The 20638-nt window shown below is 44.3% G+C and overlaps 4 protein-coding genes across 11 annotated transcripts in view; 2 read left to right on the forward strand and 2 right to left on the reverse strand.

Annotated features, from left to right (window-relative positions):
- LOC139472740 (phospholipid transfer protein C2CD2L-like) overlaps window positions 1-7638 on the forward strand; it is a 99716-nt gene extending 92078 nt beyond the window's left edge. For 7 of the 8 annotated variants that reach the window (XM_071255200.1, XM_071255203.1, XM_071255201.1 and 4 more), the window contains one exon: window positions 1804-7638. In XM_071255200.1, coding sequence (XP_071111301.1) covers window positions 1804-2051 — 248 coding nt within the window. In that variant the 3' untranslated portion in view covers window positions 2052-7638. The remainder of the gene's footprint in view (window positions 1-1803) is intronic. The other variant, XM_071255208.1, reaches the window with a different exon arrangement.
- A 3938-nt stretch (window positions 7639-11576) lies between these two features.
- Window positions 11577-17578, forward strand: LOC139472799 (WD repeat-containing protein 27-like). Its single transcript, XM_071255268.1, has 3 exons — window positions 11577-13609; window positions 15117-15283; window positions 16923-17578. The coding sequence occupies exons 1-3, from the start codon at window positions 11666-11668 to the stop codon at window positions 17470-17472; spliced, it is 2661 nt and encodes an 886-aa protein (XP_071111369.1). The 5' UTR covers window positions 11577-11665; the 3' UTR covers window positions 17473-17578.
- Window positions 17579-17768: 190 nt separating this feature from the next.
- Window positions 17769-18485, reverse strand: LOC139472671 (S-antigen protein-like). Its single transcript, XM_071255132.1, has one exon. The coding sequence runs from the start codon at window positions 18483-18485 to the stop codon at window positions 17769-17771; it is 717 nt and encodes a 238-aa protein (XP_071111233.1).
- On the reverse strand, window positions 18482-19375 carry LOC139472672 (S-antigen protein-like). The gene has a single exon (XM_071255134.1). It carries the CDS (start codon window positions 19373-19375, stop codon window positions 18482-18484), a length of 894 nt encoding a protein of 297 aa, XP_071111235.1.
- Between the last annotated feature and the right edge of the window lie 1263 nt (window positions 19376-20638).

Below are 20638 nucleotides of genomic sequence, written 5' to 3' on the forward strand. Positions count from 1 at the left end.
TGTTAGTGTATATAGTGTCACAAATTACCTGTCAGTGTATATAGTGTCACAAATTACCTGTCAGTGTATATTGTGTCACATATTACCTGTTAGTGTATATAGTGTCACAAATTACCTGTCAGTGTATATAGTGTCACAAATTACCTGTCAGTGTATATAGTGTCACAAATTACCTGTTAGTGTATATAGTGTCACAAATTACCTGTCAGTGTATATAGTGTCACAAATTACCTTTCAGTGTATATAGTGTCACAAATTACCTGTCAGTGTATATAGTGTCACAAATTACCTGTCATTGTATATTGTGTCACATATTACCTGTCAGTGTATATTGTGTCACATATTACCTGTTAATGTATACTGTGTCACAAATTACCGATCAGTGTATATTGTGTCATATATTACCTGTTAGTGTATATAGTGTCACAAATTACCTGTCAGTGTATATAGTGTCACAAATTACCTGTCAGTGTATATTGTGTCACATATTACCTGTTAGTGTATATAGTGTCACAAATCACCTGTCAGTGTATGCTGTGTCACAAATTACCTGTCAGTGTATGCTGTGTCACAAATTACCTGTGATATTGCTGGAATATTGCTAAAAGCAGCATAAAAGCTTACCGACTCATTCACTCACTCACTCACTCACTCCCGGTGACATTGACTGTTAGGAATCACTGTTAAATATTGTGTCTACCCGAGAAGATCCCGGTTAGAATTGGTCTTCAGCAACCCATGCTTGCCGTAAGAGGCGACTGACGGGATCGGGTGGTGAGGCTCGCTGACTTAGTTGATGCATGGATCGTATCCCAATTGCGTGGATCGATGCTCATGAGGTCAATCACAGGATTGTCTGGACCAGACTCGAAACTGCTTGACTCGCAGCGCAAGGAGAAACAAACAACTAAATAAATTGGTTCTGAAAATTTTTGACCAAATAATGTGCTATCTATTTTGCAACATAAAATGGTATGCTTTTTTTGGTCATATTTGGGATAGAGAAAAAATGTATCAAGAAAAATACTCATACAGGATAAAGACCAGATAATTTCTGGTATCCTGTCCCATTCAACATTTCAGCCAATCAGATTGCAGCACACACATTGTGTCTTGTCATCAACCATTGGTGTTCAGGGAGTGAAATATTGCTGACTCGGCATACACGGCTAAGATGCTGTTCCATGAAACACCTCGCACTCTAGATACCTGATCACATGGTCAGCTTCCAATAGCTTGATTTTAACAGAAAAAATATTTGCTAGGCTGTATGTTGTTCTCATTAAGGGTCAAATCCTTAAACATCTACAAAATCCTATGTATGAGGTTTGAATGGCACACATTTGTTGAACACAAAGTTGCGAAAAAAAGTTTGACTCCTTTTTTTCTGATTCTGCAAAATTCCCCATTGGATGTTGCCAGCATGCTGTGTTTGTTTCTACGTTGTCATGGTTACCATTAACCTGTACTCAGGTAAGCCAAAAAGCAATAGGAAGTGACACTTTACTTGGACTTAAATACATCTGTACATCCAGCTGTTTCTCTGTGAAAGCAAAGTAAAGTTTTCTGTTTCAGATATCATGTAAATATTATCAGTGGTTAAGGTTTTCTATATAGTGATGATGGTTTTGTGTGTGGTAGAGTATGTTTTGTATGGTAGAGTATGTTTTGGGTATGATAGAGTATGTTTTGTGTATGATAGAGTATTCTGTTTCAGAAAAGCTTGATCATTGTTTTACTATAATGTTATCGAAGTTACAGAAATCGTGGAGAATACTGACACTGATGCTCCTGTGTTTACAGATGATATGGAACTTGTGCGGTCCCAGGACCCCGCAAAATCACCCAACTTGAAGAAGTCCCGCTCACTAGGAGGTAGCTTAAAGAAACTTTTCCGGCGCAGCAGAAAAAGGTCAAAGTCTCGTGGAGAGTCATCACGTGATAGCTCTTTTTCAAGGTCATCTGATCGCCGAGCAGGCTCTCAAAATCCTTCCAGGGATAGTTCGTTAAACAGACATTCAGCGCATCAAAGGGCCGCCTCTACTTCCTGAAGCCACACCCCCTCCAAATCTAATTTTAATATTAATATATTTTGTACAAAAAAACCTGAATTAATGCTAAGCACAAATTGGCTGCATGACCTTTCAAGGATGCTGTTACAAGTTTTCAACAACCTTGACCTTAGAGGTTCAAGGTCATATTTCATTGACCTTTTATTATATTGTCAAAAGTAATATTTTCAAGGTGATCCTTGCTTGTCTTTTCAACCTTGAATGGCCTTGTGATATTCCCAATGACCTCATTCTATCAAAGTGCTCAAACGACCTTTAAGGTCAGATGCATACTATCTGGTCATGTGTTTATTGAAATTAATATCATGTCACGTAAAAGTGTTTCTGACAGGTCATGTGCCACTTAATGCTGTTTCTGATTGGTCATTTGCCAGAAAGACTCTTGTAGATGTGTGGAAATAATATGTACAGACTGTCTTGTGTAGTATGTGCATTTCATATAGTTTTATGATTCCAGCGTTACTGCTCTCGCAATCAGTTGCAGCCGAATTTGCTTTAAAACCCTGGGTAGGAAGTCTTACCTCTGAAACACTTGCTTCTTCCTTCCTAGCTGAGCTGAAACATGAAACATGGACCGACATGTCAAGCTTTGTGTCGCCGTCAAACCTGAATATTGTGATCAGAGACAGTCATGGATGCCTTTCGGTCATGTCTATTTTACCCAAATCAAGAAAATGGAGACCTCTCAGTAAAGTGCTATGCAACTAGTTCAATTGGGTCGATGTAACCTTCTCTCACAGATGTGGATCAGGAGTGTCTTGACAAGTTACAGGCGTGTGTTAGTAGAACTGAGTAGGTTTCCTGACAACTAGTTACAGATGTGTGTTAGTAGAAATGAGTAGGTTTCCTGACAACTAGTTACAGACGTGTGTCACTAGATCGGAGTAGGTTTCCTGACAACTAGTTACAGACGTGTGTCACTAGATCGGAGTAGGTTTCCTGACAACTAGTTACAGACGTGTGTCACTAGATCGCAGTAGGTTTCCTGATAAATAGTTACAGACGTGTGTTATAGAACTGAGTAGGTTTCCTGACAACTAGTTACAGACGTGTGTCAGTAGAACTGAGTAGGTTTCCTGACAACTAGTTACAGACGTGTGTCACTAGATCGGAGTAGGTTTCCTGACAACTAGTTACAGACGTGTGTCACTAGATCAGAGTAGGTTTCCTAACAAATATTTTCAAACGTGTATCAGTAGATCGGAATAGGTTTCCTGATAACTAGTTATAGACGTGTGTCGTAAGATCTGAGTAGCTTTCCTGACAACTAGTCATTGACATTTCGGAGCACAAGTGAAACAGTTGGTGATTCTAATTACTAAGGGAACTAGACACTTTGTTTTTAGGCTTTTACACTTTTCTACTTTTGCCTCCAGTTTTGAAACATACTGGTCATAGAACACCATGGCAGGGGAGCTAGGACCAGGAGTCCTGGCATGTTCTGTTAGAACTCACTCACTCACTCACTCACAATATTCAAGTTTTGGGGTATCGATTCTTACAGCTATGAGTGGAAAGTCTTCGTCCCTCACGTCGCACTCTCTGTTGTGTAGTCCATGTTGCCATAGTGTAGCTGAAGCTGAAGCTGTAGCTGTGTCATCATCTCATTGTGCTGGCAGCCTCATTCACTACAGTGCTGTGTAGTACAGGAACTTTGTTATCCTTCTTTAGAACTAGGTTGTCGGTTAATGTACTTTATGGCAAAATGATATCATTTGCAAGAACACTGTTATTGAGTTGAATGCTTCATGCGACTGTCACAATGACTCATCTTGCAACATATTAACAATGTCATGGACAGTAGCAACCATGTTACTGTCAGTAATAACATTGTTATTTCCTGCAAGAGCTATGGTATTGTCAGTAATAACATTGTTATTTCCTGCAAGAGCTATGGTATTGTCAGTAATAACATTGTTATTTCCTGCAAGAGGCATGTTATTGTCAGTAATAATGTTATTTCCTGCAAGAGCTATGGTATTGTCAGTAATAATGTTATTTCCTGCAAGAGGCAACTTGTTGTTGGTAATAACATTATTTTCTCCAAAAGCTGTTATTGTCAGTAGTAACACTGTTATTATCAGCAAGAGCTGTGTTATTTAGGCAGGGGTAAGCGCCACCTGGTGTGATGTGATAGAAGGCTGGCTGTAGTCAGCCTGTGTTTGAGGCTGTGTGGAGCCCCTGATTGTTCCGGAGCGCTGTACATGACCCTGGAAGGTATATGGTAGGCTTTAGACTCCTTCGTAGTAAACCGTTACGCATGATGCCAGTATTGAAGAAATTCTAGTCCGTCATTATCAGCATCTTAAACCATAAAAGGAAAAGGAAATTGAAAATTTGACGATTGAGCGAGGTACTATGAACTGGGTGATTTTGTGGCGGAAGTTCGACGTGTGTTGGCCCCGTTAGCCTCTTCCTTCCTACATTCAATCCCAAAAGTCACCATTCATAGCGTGTCGTCGTCTTTCTCGTGACAGTCTGGAACAAGATAACAGAGTTCAATTCTTGTTGAAAATTGAAAATGATTGACATGCTAGAAGATCAAATTTGAAGATGTTTCATGTCTTGGTATTCTACCAACTTCTTAATGCCAACCAAAGACTTCTGCGTGCAATTTGTTTACAAAAGTTTGAATCATTCAATTTTCCTTTTTTCTGTATCAATATCTTGGCATTTGATTATGTGTGGTACTGATTTGAAGATATAAGACTGAGGAAGCTGTACGAGTGTGAGATGAATGGCTGTCTGACGATCCTCCATTGATGTTAGGGATCTACCCACGATTTGACCATTGTGTTCAAATGCTCAATTTTGATTTTTACGCTTTTTGGAATTGTGCACTTCTCTGTGTTGTTTTTTTATTCTTTTTTTAAAATATAGAATAGCACTAAAACCAAGCATTTTTTCTCACCATCTGATTTCCCCGAGATAAACTGTAGAGACTGATGAGGCTGAAAAGAAACGGGTGGGGTTGTCTGAGAAAACAGAGCTTCAGCAGCTCGGACATCGTCATTCTGTTTCCATGGTTACCTTGCTGTTTCCATGGCGATCATTTTGTATGATGTTTGTAAGACTTCGTATTCGGTTCTGAAGGAAATAGGAATGTGAGAAAAGTGCTTGTTAGCTCTTTTTTATGAATTTTACTTTACTTTTGAATGTTGTGTGAGATGGGAGTAGTTGGTGATCAGTGAGAAATACACAAGGGAACTGTGAGACATACGTACATGAGACAGGGTAGGGCAAACTTGTACCTGCTTCTAAAAAGAAAGAGAAGACCCCATTACAAGGTCGTATGTACCCCATTACGAGGTCATGTGTACCCCATTACGAGGTCACATGTACCCCATTTTGAGGTCACGTGTACCCAATTACGAGGTCACATATACCCCATTTTGAGGTCATGTGTACCCCATTACGAGGTCACATATACCCCATCACGAGGTCATGTGTACCCCATTACGAGGTCACACGTACCCCATTTTGAGGTCACGTGTACCCAATTACACGGTCAAACGTACCCCATTACAATTTCGCAATGTACCCCATTTTGAGGTCATGTGTACCCCATTACGAGGTCACATATACCCCATTTGCAAGGTTATGTGATAAACATTATCTTTTGCTGTTTTGGAAAGTTGAAAGTTTGGAGTTAAATGTATCAGTATGTAAAATTTGGAAGAAAAATGATAAAAAATCTTGAGTAAGCAATTTAGAAAATGACAATATTTACACAATAAGTTGATGCTTTCATTCCATCAGGGGAGACAACTGGAAGTGAACTGTAGCGAAAGGCTCGAGAAAACATCGTCCTCATGATCATCTGCCTGTCTTGTCCATATACTACTGGTTATTGAAATCAATTCAAAACTCCAAAATCTGGCAAAAAAAACATGAATTATTTAATTTTATTTTGAAATTTTTTCCTGCAAAATACACATATTTTGGGACAGACAGCAAAATTGTCAATTTGAATGGACACGCAGTATTACAGAGCCGAAATACAAGTGCAATATAGACTTTTAACATGACGGTGTGATATTTATATTTATACAAGTGTAGTGTCTAGATGGAATGCTTAATGTCAAGTTTGTACGGCTGTACTAGTGGCAGTGTGATATTAATTATTGTAGATAGCTATTTGGTACAATATTGTTAAATGACTTTGTGATTTTTTTTGTATTACTAAAGGGACGTGGACGTCTTGTGTGCACTGAGCAGTCCATTTCTGCTTGACCCTGCTGCCTCTAACACTGTTTGCTGGGAGTGTTATGTGAAAATATGTCATAAATGCTGTTATGTTGAAGAATATGTTCAAAGGTGCAATTTCAGTTTTGATTGAAACTATTCGAAATTTCAAATTTTGAAATCTGAAAATCTCCTTCCATCATATTTGGATTTTTAGGTGACCGTCTATGAAAATGTTGATGAATAATATTGCCACGTTTGGTTACATTTCTTTCAATAAAAGGTATGTAACGTGTTTATGTTTAAGAACTAACGGGCCTAGTGGTTAAAGCATTCGCTCGTCACGCCAAAGACCCGGGTTATGGAATAATTCTAAAAGCGGCGTAAAACCGTACTCACTCACTCACTAAAGAACTAACCTACCACCAGAACCATGGTAATCAATCTGTGGTCGCAAAGCTGAACTTGCTCCTCTGTGTTTGTTAAATGCTGAACATTTGATGAAAATTAATCTATGCAAGAGGACGTCATCGTTTCCTTGGCAACACTGAATATTTTCTACACCAATCAAACAGCAGCTGCCGGTTGTGTTTAACCTTCATAGATCAAATCTTCTTTCGTCGAAGTGTCAGTCCTTTGTCAGACACTTCACATTTTCGAAAGAAATATTTCTCCCTGTTACAAAAAAATAGCAAAATCCTCATCGTCTGGCTTTTCATGTTTTTCTGATCGTGCCAGTGGTTGCCGCGGGTAGACAGTGGTTGCTGGGCGGAGCCAGCAGTGGCACTAGCTGGCCCTTACTGAAAGTTAGAGACAACTAGATGCACCAGGTGCTGTAGTCTAGATAATCAAGACATCCACCTTCATGGAGATCTCATTGGGAGTTGTGGAGATCTAAGGGGAGCTTGTAGAGATCTAAGGGAGATCTAGGGGGAGATTGCAAAGATCTAAGAATATAGAGATCTTGGGGGAGATTGCAAAGATCTAAGATTGTTGAGATCTAGGGGGAGACTGCAAAGATCTAAGATTTCAAAGATCTAGGATTGTGGAGATCTAGGGGAGATTGTGGAGATCTAGGGGGAGACTGTGGAGATCTAGGGGAGATTGTAGAGATCTAGGGGAGATTGTGGAGATCTAGGGGAGATTGTGGAGGCAAGGCAATATTCTGGAGATGTTTGTGGGCACATTGTGGAAGTGTTGGAATCTCAACAGGTTCTCTATGATCACGTCGGAATTCTGAAGTGATCGTGTGTGGATTCTGTTAAGGTCTGACGCGGAATTCCAATGTGATGTGAGAATTCCGCGATGTTTTGGAGATCTGTAGGCAGTGTTACATCAGTCTGACAACAGTGCACATTAGAATAAAACTGTCGAAAAACAATCTGGCTCTTGGTGTTTGTTGCCGTTTCGACTGAAGTGAAGCGGACTGCAGGACCACGATATCTGCAGATTTCTCATCCTTATACAAAAGAACCTGCTTGTCACATTGCACAGGTCATTAAAAGAAGACAGATTGGAGGTTTGTTTGTTGTTTAACACCGCACTCAGCAATATTCCAGCTATCTGAAGGCGGTCTGTAAATAATTGAGGCTGGACCAGACAATACAGTGATTGATATGAGCATGGATCTACCCACTTGGAATACGATGACATGCATCAACCAAGTCAGCAAGTCTGACCAACCGATCCCGTCAGTCACCTCTTACAACACTCATAGTCGCTTTTTAGGGCAAGCATGAGTTGCTGAAGACCTATTCTATCCTGGATCTTCACAGGTCTAGGTAACTTGTTCATGTGACACATGGCCAACTCGTGAAGGAAGCTCAACCACAATACGCCATCTGCCAAGCAAGCCGTCATTCATACCACTAGCCAGTCAACCGCAACGTCTGTCAATCAAATCAGTTGTGAAGCACACATTATGTCGATCAAATCAGTTGTGAAGCACACATTATGTCAATGAAATCAGTTATGAAGCACACATGTCAATCAAATCATGTTTTGAAGCACACATGTCAATCAAATCAGTTTTGAAGCACACATTATGTCAATCAAATCAGTTATGAAGCACACATTATGTCAATCAAATCAGTTTTGAAGCACACATTATGTCAATCAAATCAGTTGTGAAGCACACATTATGTCGATCAAATCAGTTGTGAAGCACACATTATGTCGATCAAATCAGTTTTGAAGCACACATTATGTCGATCAAATCAGTTGTGAAGCACACATTATGTCAATCAAATCAGTTGTGAAGCACACATGTCAATCAAATCAGTTGTGAAGCACACATGTCAATCAAATCAGTTGTGAAGCACACATTATGTCAATCAAATCAGTTTTGAAGCACACATTATGTCAAACAAATCAGTTTTGAAGCACACGTTATGTCAATCAAATCAGTTGCCAATCACACAATTTGACAGTCAGCTTTGGATACAGGCATGGGCGCCAATAGGTCAATATAATATACAACAATAGAAATACATGTCTTCACTTCGTAATATAAGTACTGTTAAAGAATAAAGGTCCTTATTCGCACTAAAAATTAAAAAAAACATGATCTGTAATAGAAATATAAAACAAAGAGCAATTCATACAACATTCCGAATAACTCAGTATATTCCGCCAAGTTGCATTCATTTATGCAGTCAAACTGACGTATCCTCACGTAAAGTGTTGAGGAAAATAGATGTTACCATGCAAAACATCGCATATTTTAAAAAAGACAACAAAGCAGTTCAAAGCAAAACAATTTCGTTTCAAGTGTTGTGTGTGCAGAATTCTTACTTTGTCACAGATAATGCCGTCATTGGCACAGATATCATACAGAGGCCAGTCTTCGACCTGGTAGTCAGTGTCTTCATGCACAAAGCCACTTAAAGAGATGGTCACACGGATCTGTCAATAATGCTTATATATCATCCATTGGCATGTAAACATGTTACAACTCGATGCCGAACTGAGGAAGTCTGACGTCTGTTGAGGGTTTCTGGTATCCGGCACCACGGGAGCGGGTTAGGACGGCCTCATGTCAGCACGGCCTCATGTCAGCATGGCCTCTTGTCAGCAAGGCCTCATGTCAGCACGGCCTCTTGTCAGCACGGCCTCATGTCAGCACAGCTTCTTGTCAGTACAGCCTCATGTCAGCACGGCCTCTTGTCAGCACAGCTTCTTGTCAGCACAGCCTCATGTCAGCACGGCCTCATGTCAGCACGGCCTCACGGCTAAATTCAAAACGGACATTTATAATTAATAACGACATCTAACATGTCTACTCTGTTCACATTCTGCTCATATTGAATATCCATTTATTATTAATAACGACATCTAATATGTTGTCGGGACCAATATGATTTTTTGTGTGGCCGTTTTGTGACTACAACCCGCCACTATTTCCTGAAGGCCTTGTCTTGTGAGTGGAGGATCTGGCCGTTCTGACCCGGCGATCCAGAAAGACCCACGGATGCTCTGTACCGGACATGGCCGGGAATCTTGGCAAGACGTTATCGTGCAGAACTTTGGTCGTAATCCTGTCCGTGTGCAGTCTAGCGTTGTCGTGTTGGACCAGGGTGTGTGGGTTCTACTGCATGAATGGCACGGCAATGGGACTAGGTACCTGTTGGGCATCGAAAAACGAGCTCATCTGTAATAACGTCAAGGCGGATTTCTCCCAAAACCATGACGCTACCTCGACCACACAGCCCGACCCCCTGAACACAACTGCGGGCCTCCCTCGTTGGAGACGTACTCGCATTCTCTTATCAATTCTGAAACCGCCTCCGTGGTCTAATGGTAGAGCGTCCGACCGGAGAGCGGAAGGTCCGGGGTTCGATCCCCGACCTCGTCATACCAAAAGACTTTAAAAGATGGTACTTGTTGTTACCCTGTCTGGCGCTCGGCATTAAGGGGCTAAAACGAGGAGTGGTCAGCTCGGAGTCAGTAAACTGCGGCATGGTATCTCAGTGAGCTAGCACTATAAATCGGCATCAGTCCGGGCTAGTACAAGCAGCCACACACACACGTGCATGCACGTCGCTATATAAGTGCAATAATCTTGGACGCGACGTTAAACCCAATTTCACCTCCCCTTCCCGAATTACACTAAACAAATGAAGTTATACGATATTATGTTGTTTTTAACTAATATTCTCCAAAATATACTGATTGAAGAATAAGGGAACAATAAAAAATATAGGGAAATGAGCTTTACTGTCAGTATATTGGAATTAGCGTGCATACAAATCCAATACATGTTGGAATCAAACGTTTAGATTTGTTTGTTTCCGGCGTGTATTTAGTTGACGAGTGAGTGAGTGAGTGAGTGAGTGAGTGAGTGGGTGAGTGGGTGGGTGGGTGGGTGAGTGAGTGAGTGAGATGGGTTTTAACGCCGCTTTTAACAGTATTCCAATCATATCGCGGCGTGTCAGGTTAAAGTGGGAGGAAAGCCTGAAGTGATGCAGGTCTCAGACGTTTACCACTTCCGCAAACCGGGTTTCGAACCCACAATCATAGGTTTCTGGCGTGCCCAAGGGACGCAACTCTGCACAGCGAATCGCGGCGCCCCAGACGACTGGGCCACCCGTGCCCCCTGACAAGGCAGGAAAGATAGCATGTCATTGTACTGTGTTCAAAACTAAGTGTTCTCTCATTTATTTCCATCAGTATGCGTATTTGTAGAGCATAGGGTATCTCAAAAGTCATAAACATGTCAACTTTGTCCGGTCTGGATTTACGCCGCTTTTAGCAATATTCCAGCAATATCACGGCGGAGGACACCAGGAATCGGCTGCACGCATTGTACCCTTGTGGAGAATCGAACCCGGGCCTTCGGCGTGACGAGCGAACGCTTAACCACTAGGCTACCCCACCGCCCCTTCCCACACACGATGAAACGGCCAGTGTCATCGGACATCGGAAACTGTTGAAGCCGCCTTCTTATGACCTTGCCCTTTGCTATATCTTGACCAAAGGCCAAAAATCTTATAAGTTATTCAAGAGACGTTTAAGAAAAGAAAGGAAAAAACCATTTGCTTGAGAAAAAATCTATTTAAAAAATCCACTTTCCCTATTTCTCTCTCCTATGGAAAGAAAAAAATATGCTTCAGTAAGTTGATAACAATTAGATTGTGTGCCACCAAATAAATACATTGTTTTAATTAAAAAATAAAAATGTATCTTCACACACCCACCCACCCACACCACTCCCCTTCCATTCAAATGGTCGATTCCTTATATTAGAGTGTTTCGAGAATATTGTTAAGGGGAGGTAACTCTAAATCCATTTGAAGATTGTAGATGGCGCTGTGTGCACAGTAACCAGAAAGCGTGATTCGCAACGAGTGAATCGATGTGAATATGAATTAAGAAAGTGCAAAACAACCCACTAAATTCAATTAGACGCTATGACAGCAACTCACAGATTTAGTGTGCCCAGGGGCTACAATAAGGATCGCATCGAACCGGCAAACGACGGAGTTTACTTCGCTCTGCCGACAGAGAGAACACACGTCGGGATATGGAGCTTTCAAAGTTTACAGTCAGACCCACTGATATTAACGGGACACCGTCAACCTATCACCTCGTTATGTTTCGGATTTAATGCAAGTCCTAAACTTCTTTGCTCAGCAGCTGGTGATTACGTGATTGTTTGGAATATCCACAGTGCACGTGAGAAATTTATGAAGGGTGACCGCGTCACTGGTCAGATTATCGGGACGACCCTCGGCGAGGTGCAGTTCTGTTGTTTCAACGTTGACGATACCCTGGTGGCCGCGTGTGTTGATAACAAAGTTTTTATTCTCACGTCCAACTTCCAATCTGTAATCGCAGAACTAGAAGGACATAATGGCCGCATCACTCGAGCCGAATTTTGCCCCCATTATACATCCACGCTTGTTACAATATCGGATGATCGGACGTTCAAGGTGTGGGATACGAGGATGTTATCGCTTGTGTACGAATCTGCCATCATCACGTCATCCTCCCTCATCAGCCTCGCTATGAACTGGTCCGATCCCCACGTAACGCTCGGCTCTTCTGACGGAATTCTAAGAACCTATGATCTCACCGACGGCAACAACTTTCGTAGCTTACATCAAGTCGATATCTCTAAAGCTGTGTTGAAACAACGGGAAAGAATTGCAATTTTGAAAAGGAAATCAGAAGAAAAAGGCACAATGACTGTCACTAAAAGAGGAACTTGGAAAAAGCCAAATTCGAAGGATGTGGAGGTTGAAACTGCAACAGAGCAGGGCCAGGCTGTGCTCTGTGTGTGCTTCTCCTACCCCCCCACCCAGGGGGAGACGACTGAAGTGGCGCCGCAGTTTGAGAAATCAGCTGCCAATGACCTCCTGGCGTCACGGCCACCTGTGTTGGTTGTTGTCACCACAGGTGCTGCACTTCAGCTCAATGCTAAAAACCTGGAGATTTTGGACTTCACAGACCTGCACAATCCTCTGTCCAGTGTTGGTCCGGAAGGAGAGTCGAGGTGTATCAATACTGCAGATGTTGCCTCCATCGGTCAGAGTCCTGGCGCCGCCTCTCTGTGGGCACTCTTGGGCACCATGTTTGATAACGAACTAAATGTGGTTCATTTTCGATTGTCTGATTCGGGTTTGTGTAAGAAAAATATGGATTTAGATTCCTCTTTGACCTATGTTATATCTGGTCTGATGGATCTTGAAGCTGGTGAAGACGAGCACGATGACTCAGGTTTGCGTGTGGTAGCTGTATATTCTCTATGTGAGAAATCTCCACTGAAATCCGAGCTGATTCCACAGTCGAAACCCGAGACCCCCAAATCCAAAACAGTTAAAACCCCAGGCTATGATAAACGGAGAAAATCTGACCAAATGAACCAACCTTTGACTTTTAAACCCAAGGTCAAATCATCCGGTTACACTCAAGCTCCACGTACAACCATGTTTAAACCAAAAATCAATAAACCCATGAAATCAGTTTTAAAAAAAACATCGTCAGAAAATAAAGTGTTTGATGTAGAATACCCCCTTGACAGTGCTCCCCCGACGGAACTTCAAGACAGGATCAATGTAGCCGAGAGACCTACTCCGGTCAATCGGGTCACCTTCTCGGACGATGGTCATAGTGTAGCTTGTGCCCTTGCAAACAAAACAGCGTCAATATTCAAGTTTCCCATTGGTCAGAATGTGGGCCGGGTGTATGTGGGCCACAATAGCAGTGTCAATTCTGTTGCCTGGAATCACAGCGGGACCATGGTCATCACCTCGTCAGATGACAAGACGGCCTCCATCTGGACCCGAGGATCAAGTGACCCTCTGCTGAAGTTTGACATGATTTCCGACAATATGTCCGTCAATAAGGAGCAGGTAACTCAATATGGGTCGAACATTGATTCTAGTGAAGGAGTGAGCAAGTTTGGTTTAACGCCACTTTTAGCACTATTCCAGTTATATCACGGCGTGTCAGCTAATGTGGGAGGATAGCCCGAAGTGATGCAGGTCTCAGACGTTTACCATCATTAGTGTCGGATAAAGCTAACTGTTAGATAAACAAGTGTTGGATTAACAAGTGAGTATGGTTGTACGCCACTTTTAGAAATATTCCAGCAATATCTCGGCGGGGGACACCAGAAGGGGCTCCACACAATTTACCCATGTTGGGAATCGAACCCGGGTCTTCGGCATGAAGAGCAAACTCTATAACCACTAGGCTACCTGCACGTCCCGGATTAACAAGACTTGACTGTACTTGTACTGCATGTCATTTTGTGATCTGTAAATACTTGTACTGGGGTACTGTATGTGATTTTGTGATCTGTAAATACTTGTATGGGGGTACTGTATGTGATTTTGTGATCTGTAAATACTTGTATGGGGGTACTGTATGTGATTTTGTGATCTGTAATCACTTGTATCGGGGTACTGTATGTGATTTTGTGATCTGTAAATGCTTGTATGGGGGTACTGTATGTGATTTTGTGATCTGTAATCACTTGTATCGGGGTACTGTATGTGATTTTCTGATCTGTAAATGCTTGTATGGGGGTACTGTATGTGATTTTGTGATCTGTAAATACTTGTATGGGGGTACTGTATGTGATTTTGTGATCTGTAAATACTTGTATGGGGGTACTGTATGTGATTTTGTGATCTGTAAATACTTGTATGGGGTACTGTATGTGATTTTGTGATCTGTAAATACTTGTATGGGGGTACTGTATGTGATTTTGTGATCTGTAAATACTTTTATGGGGGTACTGTTTGTGATTTTGTGATCTGTAAATACTTGTATGGGGGTATTGTATGTGATTTTGTGATCTGTAAATACTTGTATGGGGTACTGTATGTGATTTTGTGATCTGTAAATACTTGTATGGGGGTACTGTATGTGATTTTGTGATCTGTAAATACTTGTATGGGGTACTGTATGTGATTTTGTGATCTGTAAATACTTGTATGGGGGTACTGTATGTCATTTTGTGATCTGTAATCACTTGTATGGGGATACTGTATGTCATTTTGTGATCTGTAAATACTTGTATGGGGGTACTGTATGTGATTTTGTGATCTGTAAATACTTGTATGGGGGTACTGTATGTGATTTTGTGATCTGTAAATACTTGTATGGGGTACTGTATGTCATTTTGTGATCTGTAAATACTTGTATGGGGGTACTGTTTGTCATTTTGTGATCTGTAAATACTTGTACGGGGGTACTGTATATCTTATTGTAAGGTATGAAAACTTGTATGGGGGACTGTCATGTCGTAAGGTGTTAAAGCATGATGCATAGGTAGAATAATAATCATTAATGAAATACGTTGCCCCAACACTGGTGAGTGTCTGACGCACGGCATATTCCTGGTATGCGCAGGTGAAGGCAGACAAGAGCAACTCGTTGTTCCCCAGGGAAGTTCGACATGGCCAGTTCTTCTACATGGACAGGTTTGTTCTGCTGACGTGTGGCAGCTCTCTACACCTCTACAAGTACTACCTGGACGCCGCCCGAGACGAAATCAAGAGATACCTGACAAAAAGCAGGTATGTTGTCAGTCAATACAACGAGTGAATTTATTATCACTGTCGCTAAGACAGGTGAGTTGATAATCACTGTCAATCATCACTACAACAGGTGGGTTGATTGTCACTGTCAATCACTACAACAGGTAAGTTGATTGTCACTGTCAGTCATCACTACAACAGGTGAGTTGATAATCACTGCCAATCATCAATACAACAGGTAAGTTGATTATCACTGTCAATCATCACTACAACAGGTGAGTTGATTATCACTGTCAACCATGACTGCAACAGGTGAATTGATTGTCACTGTCAATCATGACTGCAACAGGTGAGTTGATTATCACTGTCAATCATCACTACAACAGGTGAGTTGATTGTCACTGTCAGTCACTACAACAGGTGAGTTGATTATCACTGTCAATCACTACAACAGGTAAGTTGATTGTCACTGTCAATCATCACTACAACAGGTGAGTTGATTGTCACTGTCAATCTCCACAACAGGTGAGTTGATTGTCACTGTCAATCATCACTACAACAGGTGAGTTGATTGTCACTGTCAATCTCCACAACAGGTGAGTTGATTGTCACTGTCAATCATCACTACAACAGGTGAGTTGATTGTCACTGTCAATCATCACTGATTAACAGGTGAGTTGATTGTCACTGTCAATCATCACTACAACAGGTGAGTTGGTTGTCACTGTCAGTCATCACTACAATAGGTGAGTTGATTTTTCACTGTCAATCATCACTACAACAGGTGAGTTGATTGTCACTGTCAATCATGACTGCAGCAGGTGAGTTGATTGTCACTGTCAATCATCACTACAACAGGTGAGTTGATTATCACTGTCAATCATGACTGCAACAGGTGAGTTGATTGTCACTGTCATTCCATCACTACAACAGGTGAGTTGATTATCACTGTCAGTCACTACAACAGGTGAGTTGATTATCACTGTCAATCACTACAACAGGTAAGTTGATTGTCACTGTCAATCATCACTACAAGAGGTGAGTTGATTGTCACTGTCAATCTCCACAACAGGTGAGTTGATTGTCACTGTCAATCATCACTACAACAGGTGAGTTGATTGTCACTGTCAATCATCACTACAACAGGTGAGTTGATTTTCAATGTCAATCATCACTACAACAGGTGAGTTGGGTGTCACTGTCAGTCATCACTACAATAGGTGAGTTGATTGTCACTGTCAGTCATCACTACAATAGGTGAGTTGATTGTCACTGTCAATCATCACTACAGCAGGTGAGTTGATTATCACTGTCAATCACTACAACAGGTGAGTTGATTGTCACTGTCAATCCTCACTACAACAGGTGAGTTGCATATCACTGTCAATCATCAATACAACCGGTGAGTTCATTGTCGTTGTCAATCCTCACTACAACAGGTGAGTTGCATATCACTGTCAATCATCAATGCAACAGGTGAGTTGATTGTCATTGTCAATCCTCACTACAACAGGTGAGTTGATTATCTATGTTAATCAATGCAACAGGTGAGTTGGTTAACACTGTCAATCACTACAACAGATGAGATGATTATCAGTGTCAGTCACAACAACAGGTGATTTCTGATTATCACTGTCACTTCCAACTGGTAAGATGATTATCACTCTGTCTGTTCCAGATACAAGCTGGTCCAGAGCTGGGCTACACAGAGTCAGACAATCACCTCCATGACCGCCATCAACGCCTTCCACTCCCACCTCGTCATCTGTGCAGGCTCCAACCGTGACATCGAGGTGTTTGACCTCAACCAAGGCACCCTGGCCACAGTGATACAAGACACTCACACCCGTCCATCACACTCCGTTTGTCTCAACAAGGGGTCCAGCTACGCCTCCCAGCCGTCCTCCGCCTACAACATCTTTGCGTCAGCTGCTGCTACTGATTGCATCAAGCTGTGGGACATGCGGGCCCAGCGCTGTGTACAGAGGCTGGAGGGACACCTGAACCAGGCCCACACTTGTGGACTTGCCCTGAGTCCGTGCGGCAAGTACCTGGCCACGGGATCTGAGGACAGGCTGGTGTACGTGTTTGACCTGCGGGCAGGGACCTACTGCGACAGACTGCGAGGGAACACCGATGTTGTCACGGACGTCACCTTCCACCCTGCTCAGCCTACCCTGGTGTGTGGGAGTCTGGATGGGAGGGTTATGTCTTTTGTCCCAGGGTGATGTCATGGCTGAGACCACCTGTCATGCTGAAGTTATGATAAACTGTTACTTTGTTATGGAATGAATGTTATTCCTGCTTTGATTTTGATCTCACCATGAATGAACATGTCGATGTTAAGAAATGAACTGATAAATAAATTCATTTAAGTTGATCTGCTATTTCATACATTCAGATTTTTCCTATTTCAAAGTTTTCGCCTTCACCCTGCATTGAGTGAACTGGTGTTCCTCACGTCACACCCACTTGCCAACAAGTGTCCTGCTTCGGTGGCTCCTCCCCCTGGCCCTGTCATTGCTTAGGTGGCCCCTGACCCTGTCATTGCTTGAGTGGCTCCTCCCCCTGACCCTGTCATTGCTTGAGTGGCCCCTCCCCCTGACCCTGTCATTGCTTGAGTAGGCTCTCCCCCTGACCCTCTCATTGCTTGGGTGGCCCCTCCACCTGACCCTGTCATTGCTTGAGTAGGCTGTCCCCTTGACACTGTCATTGTTTGAGTGGCTCCTCCCCCTGACCCTGTCATTGTTTGAGTGGCTCCTCCCCCTGACCCTGTCATTGTTTGAGTGGCCTCTCCCCCTGACCCTGTCATTGTTTGAGTGGCCTCTCCCCCTGACCCTGTCATTGCTTGAGTGGCCTCTCCCCCTAGCCCTGTCATTGTTTGAGTGGCCTCTCCCCCTGACCCTGTCATTGTTTGAGTGGCTCCTCCCCCTGACCTTGTCATTGTTTGAGTGGCCTCTCCCCCTGACCCTGTCATTGCTTGAGTGGCCTCTCCCCCTAGCACTGTCATTGTTTGAGTGGCCTCTCCCCCTGACCCTGTCATTGTTTGAGTGGCCTCTCCCCCTGACCCTGTCATTCCTTTAGTGGTTCCTCCCCCTAGCCCTGTCATTGCTTGAGTGGCTCCTCCCCCTAGCCCTGTCATTGTTTGAGTGGCCTCTCCCCCTAGCCCTGTCATTGTTTGAGTGGCTCCTCCCCCTAGCCCTGTCATTGTTTGAGTGGCCTCTCCCCCTGACCCTGTCATTGTTTGAGTGGCTCTCCCCCTGACCCTGTCATTGCTTGGTTGGCCTCTCCCCCTGACCCTGTCATTGTTTGAGTGGCCCCTCCCCCTAGCACTGTCATTGCTTGAGTGGCTCCTCCCCCTGGCCCTGTCATTGTTTGAGTGGCCTCTCCCCCTGGGCCTGTCATTGTTTGAGTGGCTCCTCCCCCTGGCCCTGTCATTGTTTGAGTGGGCTCTCCCCCTGACCCTGTCATTGCTTGGGTGGCCTCTCCACCTGACCCTGTCATTGCTTGAGGGGCCCCTCCCCCTGACCCTGTCATTGCTTGAGTGGCCCCTCCCCCTGACCCTGTCATTGCTTGAGTGGCCCCTCCCCCTGACCCTGTCATTGCTTGGGTGGCCCCTCCCCCTGACCCTGTCATTGCTTGAGTGGCCCCTCCCCCTGACCCTGTCATTGCTTGAGTGGCCCCTCCCCCTGACCCTGTCATTGCTTGAGTGGCCCCTCCCCCTGACCCTGTCATTGTTTGAGTGGCCTCTCCCCCTAGCCCTGTCATTGCTTGAGTGGCCTCTCCCCCTAGCCCTGTCATTGTTTGAGTGGCCCCTCCCCCTGACCCTGTCATTGCTTGAGTGGCCCCTCCCCCTAGCCCTGTCATTGCTTGAGTGGCCTCTTCCCCTGACCCTGTCATTGTTTGAGTGGCCCCTCCCCCTAGCACTGTCATTGCTTGAGTGGCTCCTCCCCCTGACCCTGTCATTGTTTGAGTGGCCCCTCCCCCTGGCCCTGTCATTGTTTGAGTGGCCCCTCCCCCTGGCCCTGTCATTGCTTGAGTGGCTACTCCCCCTGACCCTGTTATTCCTTGAGTGGCTCCTCCCCCTGACCCTGTCATTGTTTGAGTGGCCTCTCCCCCTGACCCTGTCATTCCATTAGTGGCTCCTCCCCTGGACTCATCATTGCTTGTGTGGCTCCTCCCCTGGACCTTTTATTGCTTGGGTGGCTCCTCCCCCTGGCCCTGTCATTGTTTGAGTGGGCTCTCCCCCTGGGCCTGTCATTGTTTGAGTGGCTCCTCCCCCTGGCCCTGTCATTGTTTGAGTGGCCCCTCCCCCTGGCCCTGTCATTGTTTGAGTGGCTCCTCCCCCTAGCCCTGTCATTGTTTGAGTGGCTCCTCCCCCTGACCCTGTCTTTGTTTGAGTGGCCTCTCCCCCTGACCCTGTCATTGTTTGAGTGGCCCCTCCCCGTGGCCCTGTCATTGTTTGAGTGGCCCCTCCCCCTGACCCTGTCATTGTTTGAGTGGCTCCTCCCCCTAGCCCTGTCATTGTTTGAGTGGCTCCTCCCCCTAGCCCTGTCATTGCTTGAGTGGCCCCTCCCCCTGGCCTTGTCATTGTTTGAGTGGCCTCTCCCCTGACGCTGTCATTGTTTGAGTGGCCTCTCCCCCTGGGCTTGTCATTGTTTGAGTGGCCCCTCCCCCTGACCCTGTCATTGCTTGAGTGGCTCTTCCCCCTAGCCCTGTCATTGCTTGAGTGGCTCCTCCCCCTGACCCTGTTATTGCTTGAGTGGCCCCTCCCCCTGACCCTGTCATTGTTTGAGTGGCCTCTCCCCCTGACCCTGTCATTCCTTTAGTGGTTCCTCCCCTGGACTCATCATTGCCCGGGTGGCTCCTCCCCTGGACCCATTATTGCTTGATGGCTCCTCCCCTGGACTCATCATTGCTTGGGTGGGTCCTCCCCTGGATCCCTTATTGCTTGGGTGGCTCCTCCCCTGGACCCATTATTGCTTGGGTGGCTCCTCCCCTGGACTTATTATTGCTTGATAGTTCCTCCCAGGACCGTCATTGTTTGGGTGGCTCCTCCCCTGGACCTATTATTGCTTGATAGTTCCTCCCCAGGACCGTCATTGTTTGGGTGGCTTCTCCCCTAGACCTATTATTGCTTGATAGTTCCTCCCCAGGACCGTCATTGTTTGGGTGGCTCCTCCCCTGGACCTATTATTGCTTGATAGTTCCTCCCCAGTACCGTCATTATTTGGGTGGCTCCTCCCCTGGACCTATTATTGCTTGATAGTTCCTCCCCAGGACCGTCATTGCTTGGGTGGCTCCTCCACTGGACCTATTATTGCTTGATAGTTCCTCCCCAGGACCGTCTTTGCTTGGGTGGCTCCTCCCCAGGACCCATTATTGCTTGTGTGT

This window comes from Haliotis cracherodii, unplaced genomic scaffold (assembly GCF_022045235.1).
Source record: "Haliotis cracherodii isolate W230 unplaced genomic scaffold, xgHalCrac1.p SCAF_25, whole genome shotgun sequence".
Classification (NCBI taxonomy): domain Eukaryota; kingdom Metazoa; phylum Mollusca; class Gastropoda; order Lepetellida; family Haliotidae; genus Haliotis; species Haliotis cracherodii.

Bases quoted from the DNA above. Each gene is read 5' to 3' on its own strand.
- LOC139472671 (XM_071255132.1), bottom strand. From the start codon at position 18,485: ATGACAGGGTCAGGGGGAGAGGCCACTCAAACAATGACAGGGCTAGGG.
- LOC139472799 (XM_071255268.1), top strand. From the start codon at position 11,666: ATGACAGCAACTCACAGATTTAGTGTGCCCAGGGGCTACAATAAGGAT. The intron at 13,610-15,116 runs GTAACTCAATAT...TGGTATGCGCAG, and splicing joins TGTCCGTCAATAAGGAGCAG to GTGAAGGCAGACAAGAGCAA. The intron at 15,284-16,922 runs GTATGTTGTCAG...TGTCTGTTCCAG, and splicing joins AGATACCTGACAAAAAGCAG to ATACAAGCTGGTCCAGAGCT.
- LOC139472672 (XM_071255134.1), bottom strand. From the start codon at position 19,375: ATGACAGGGTCAGGGGGAGAGGCCACTCAAACAATGACAGGGTCAGGG.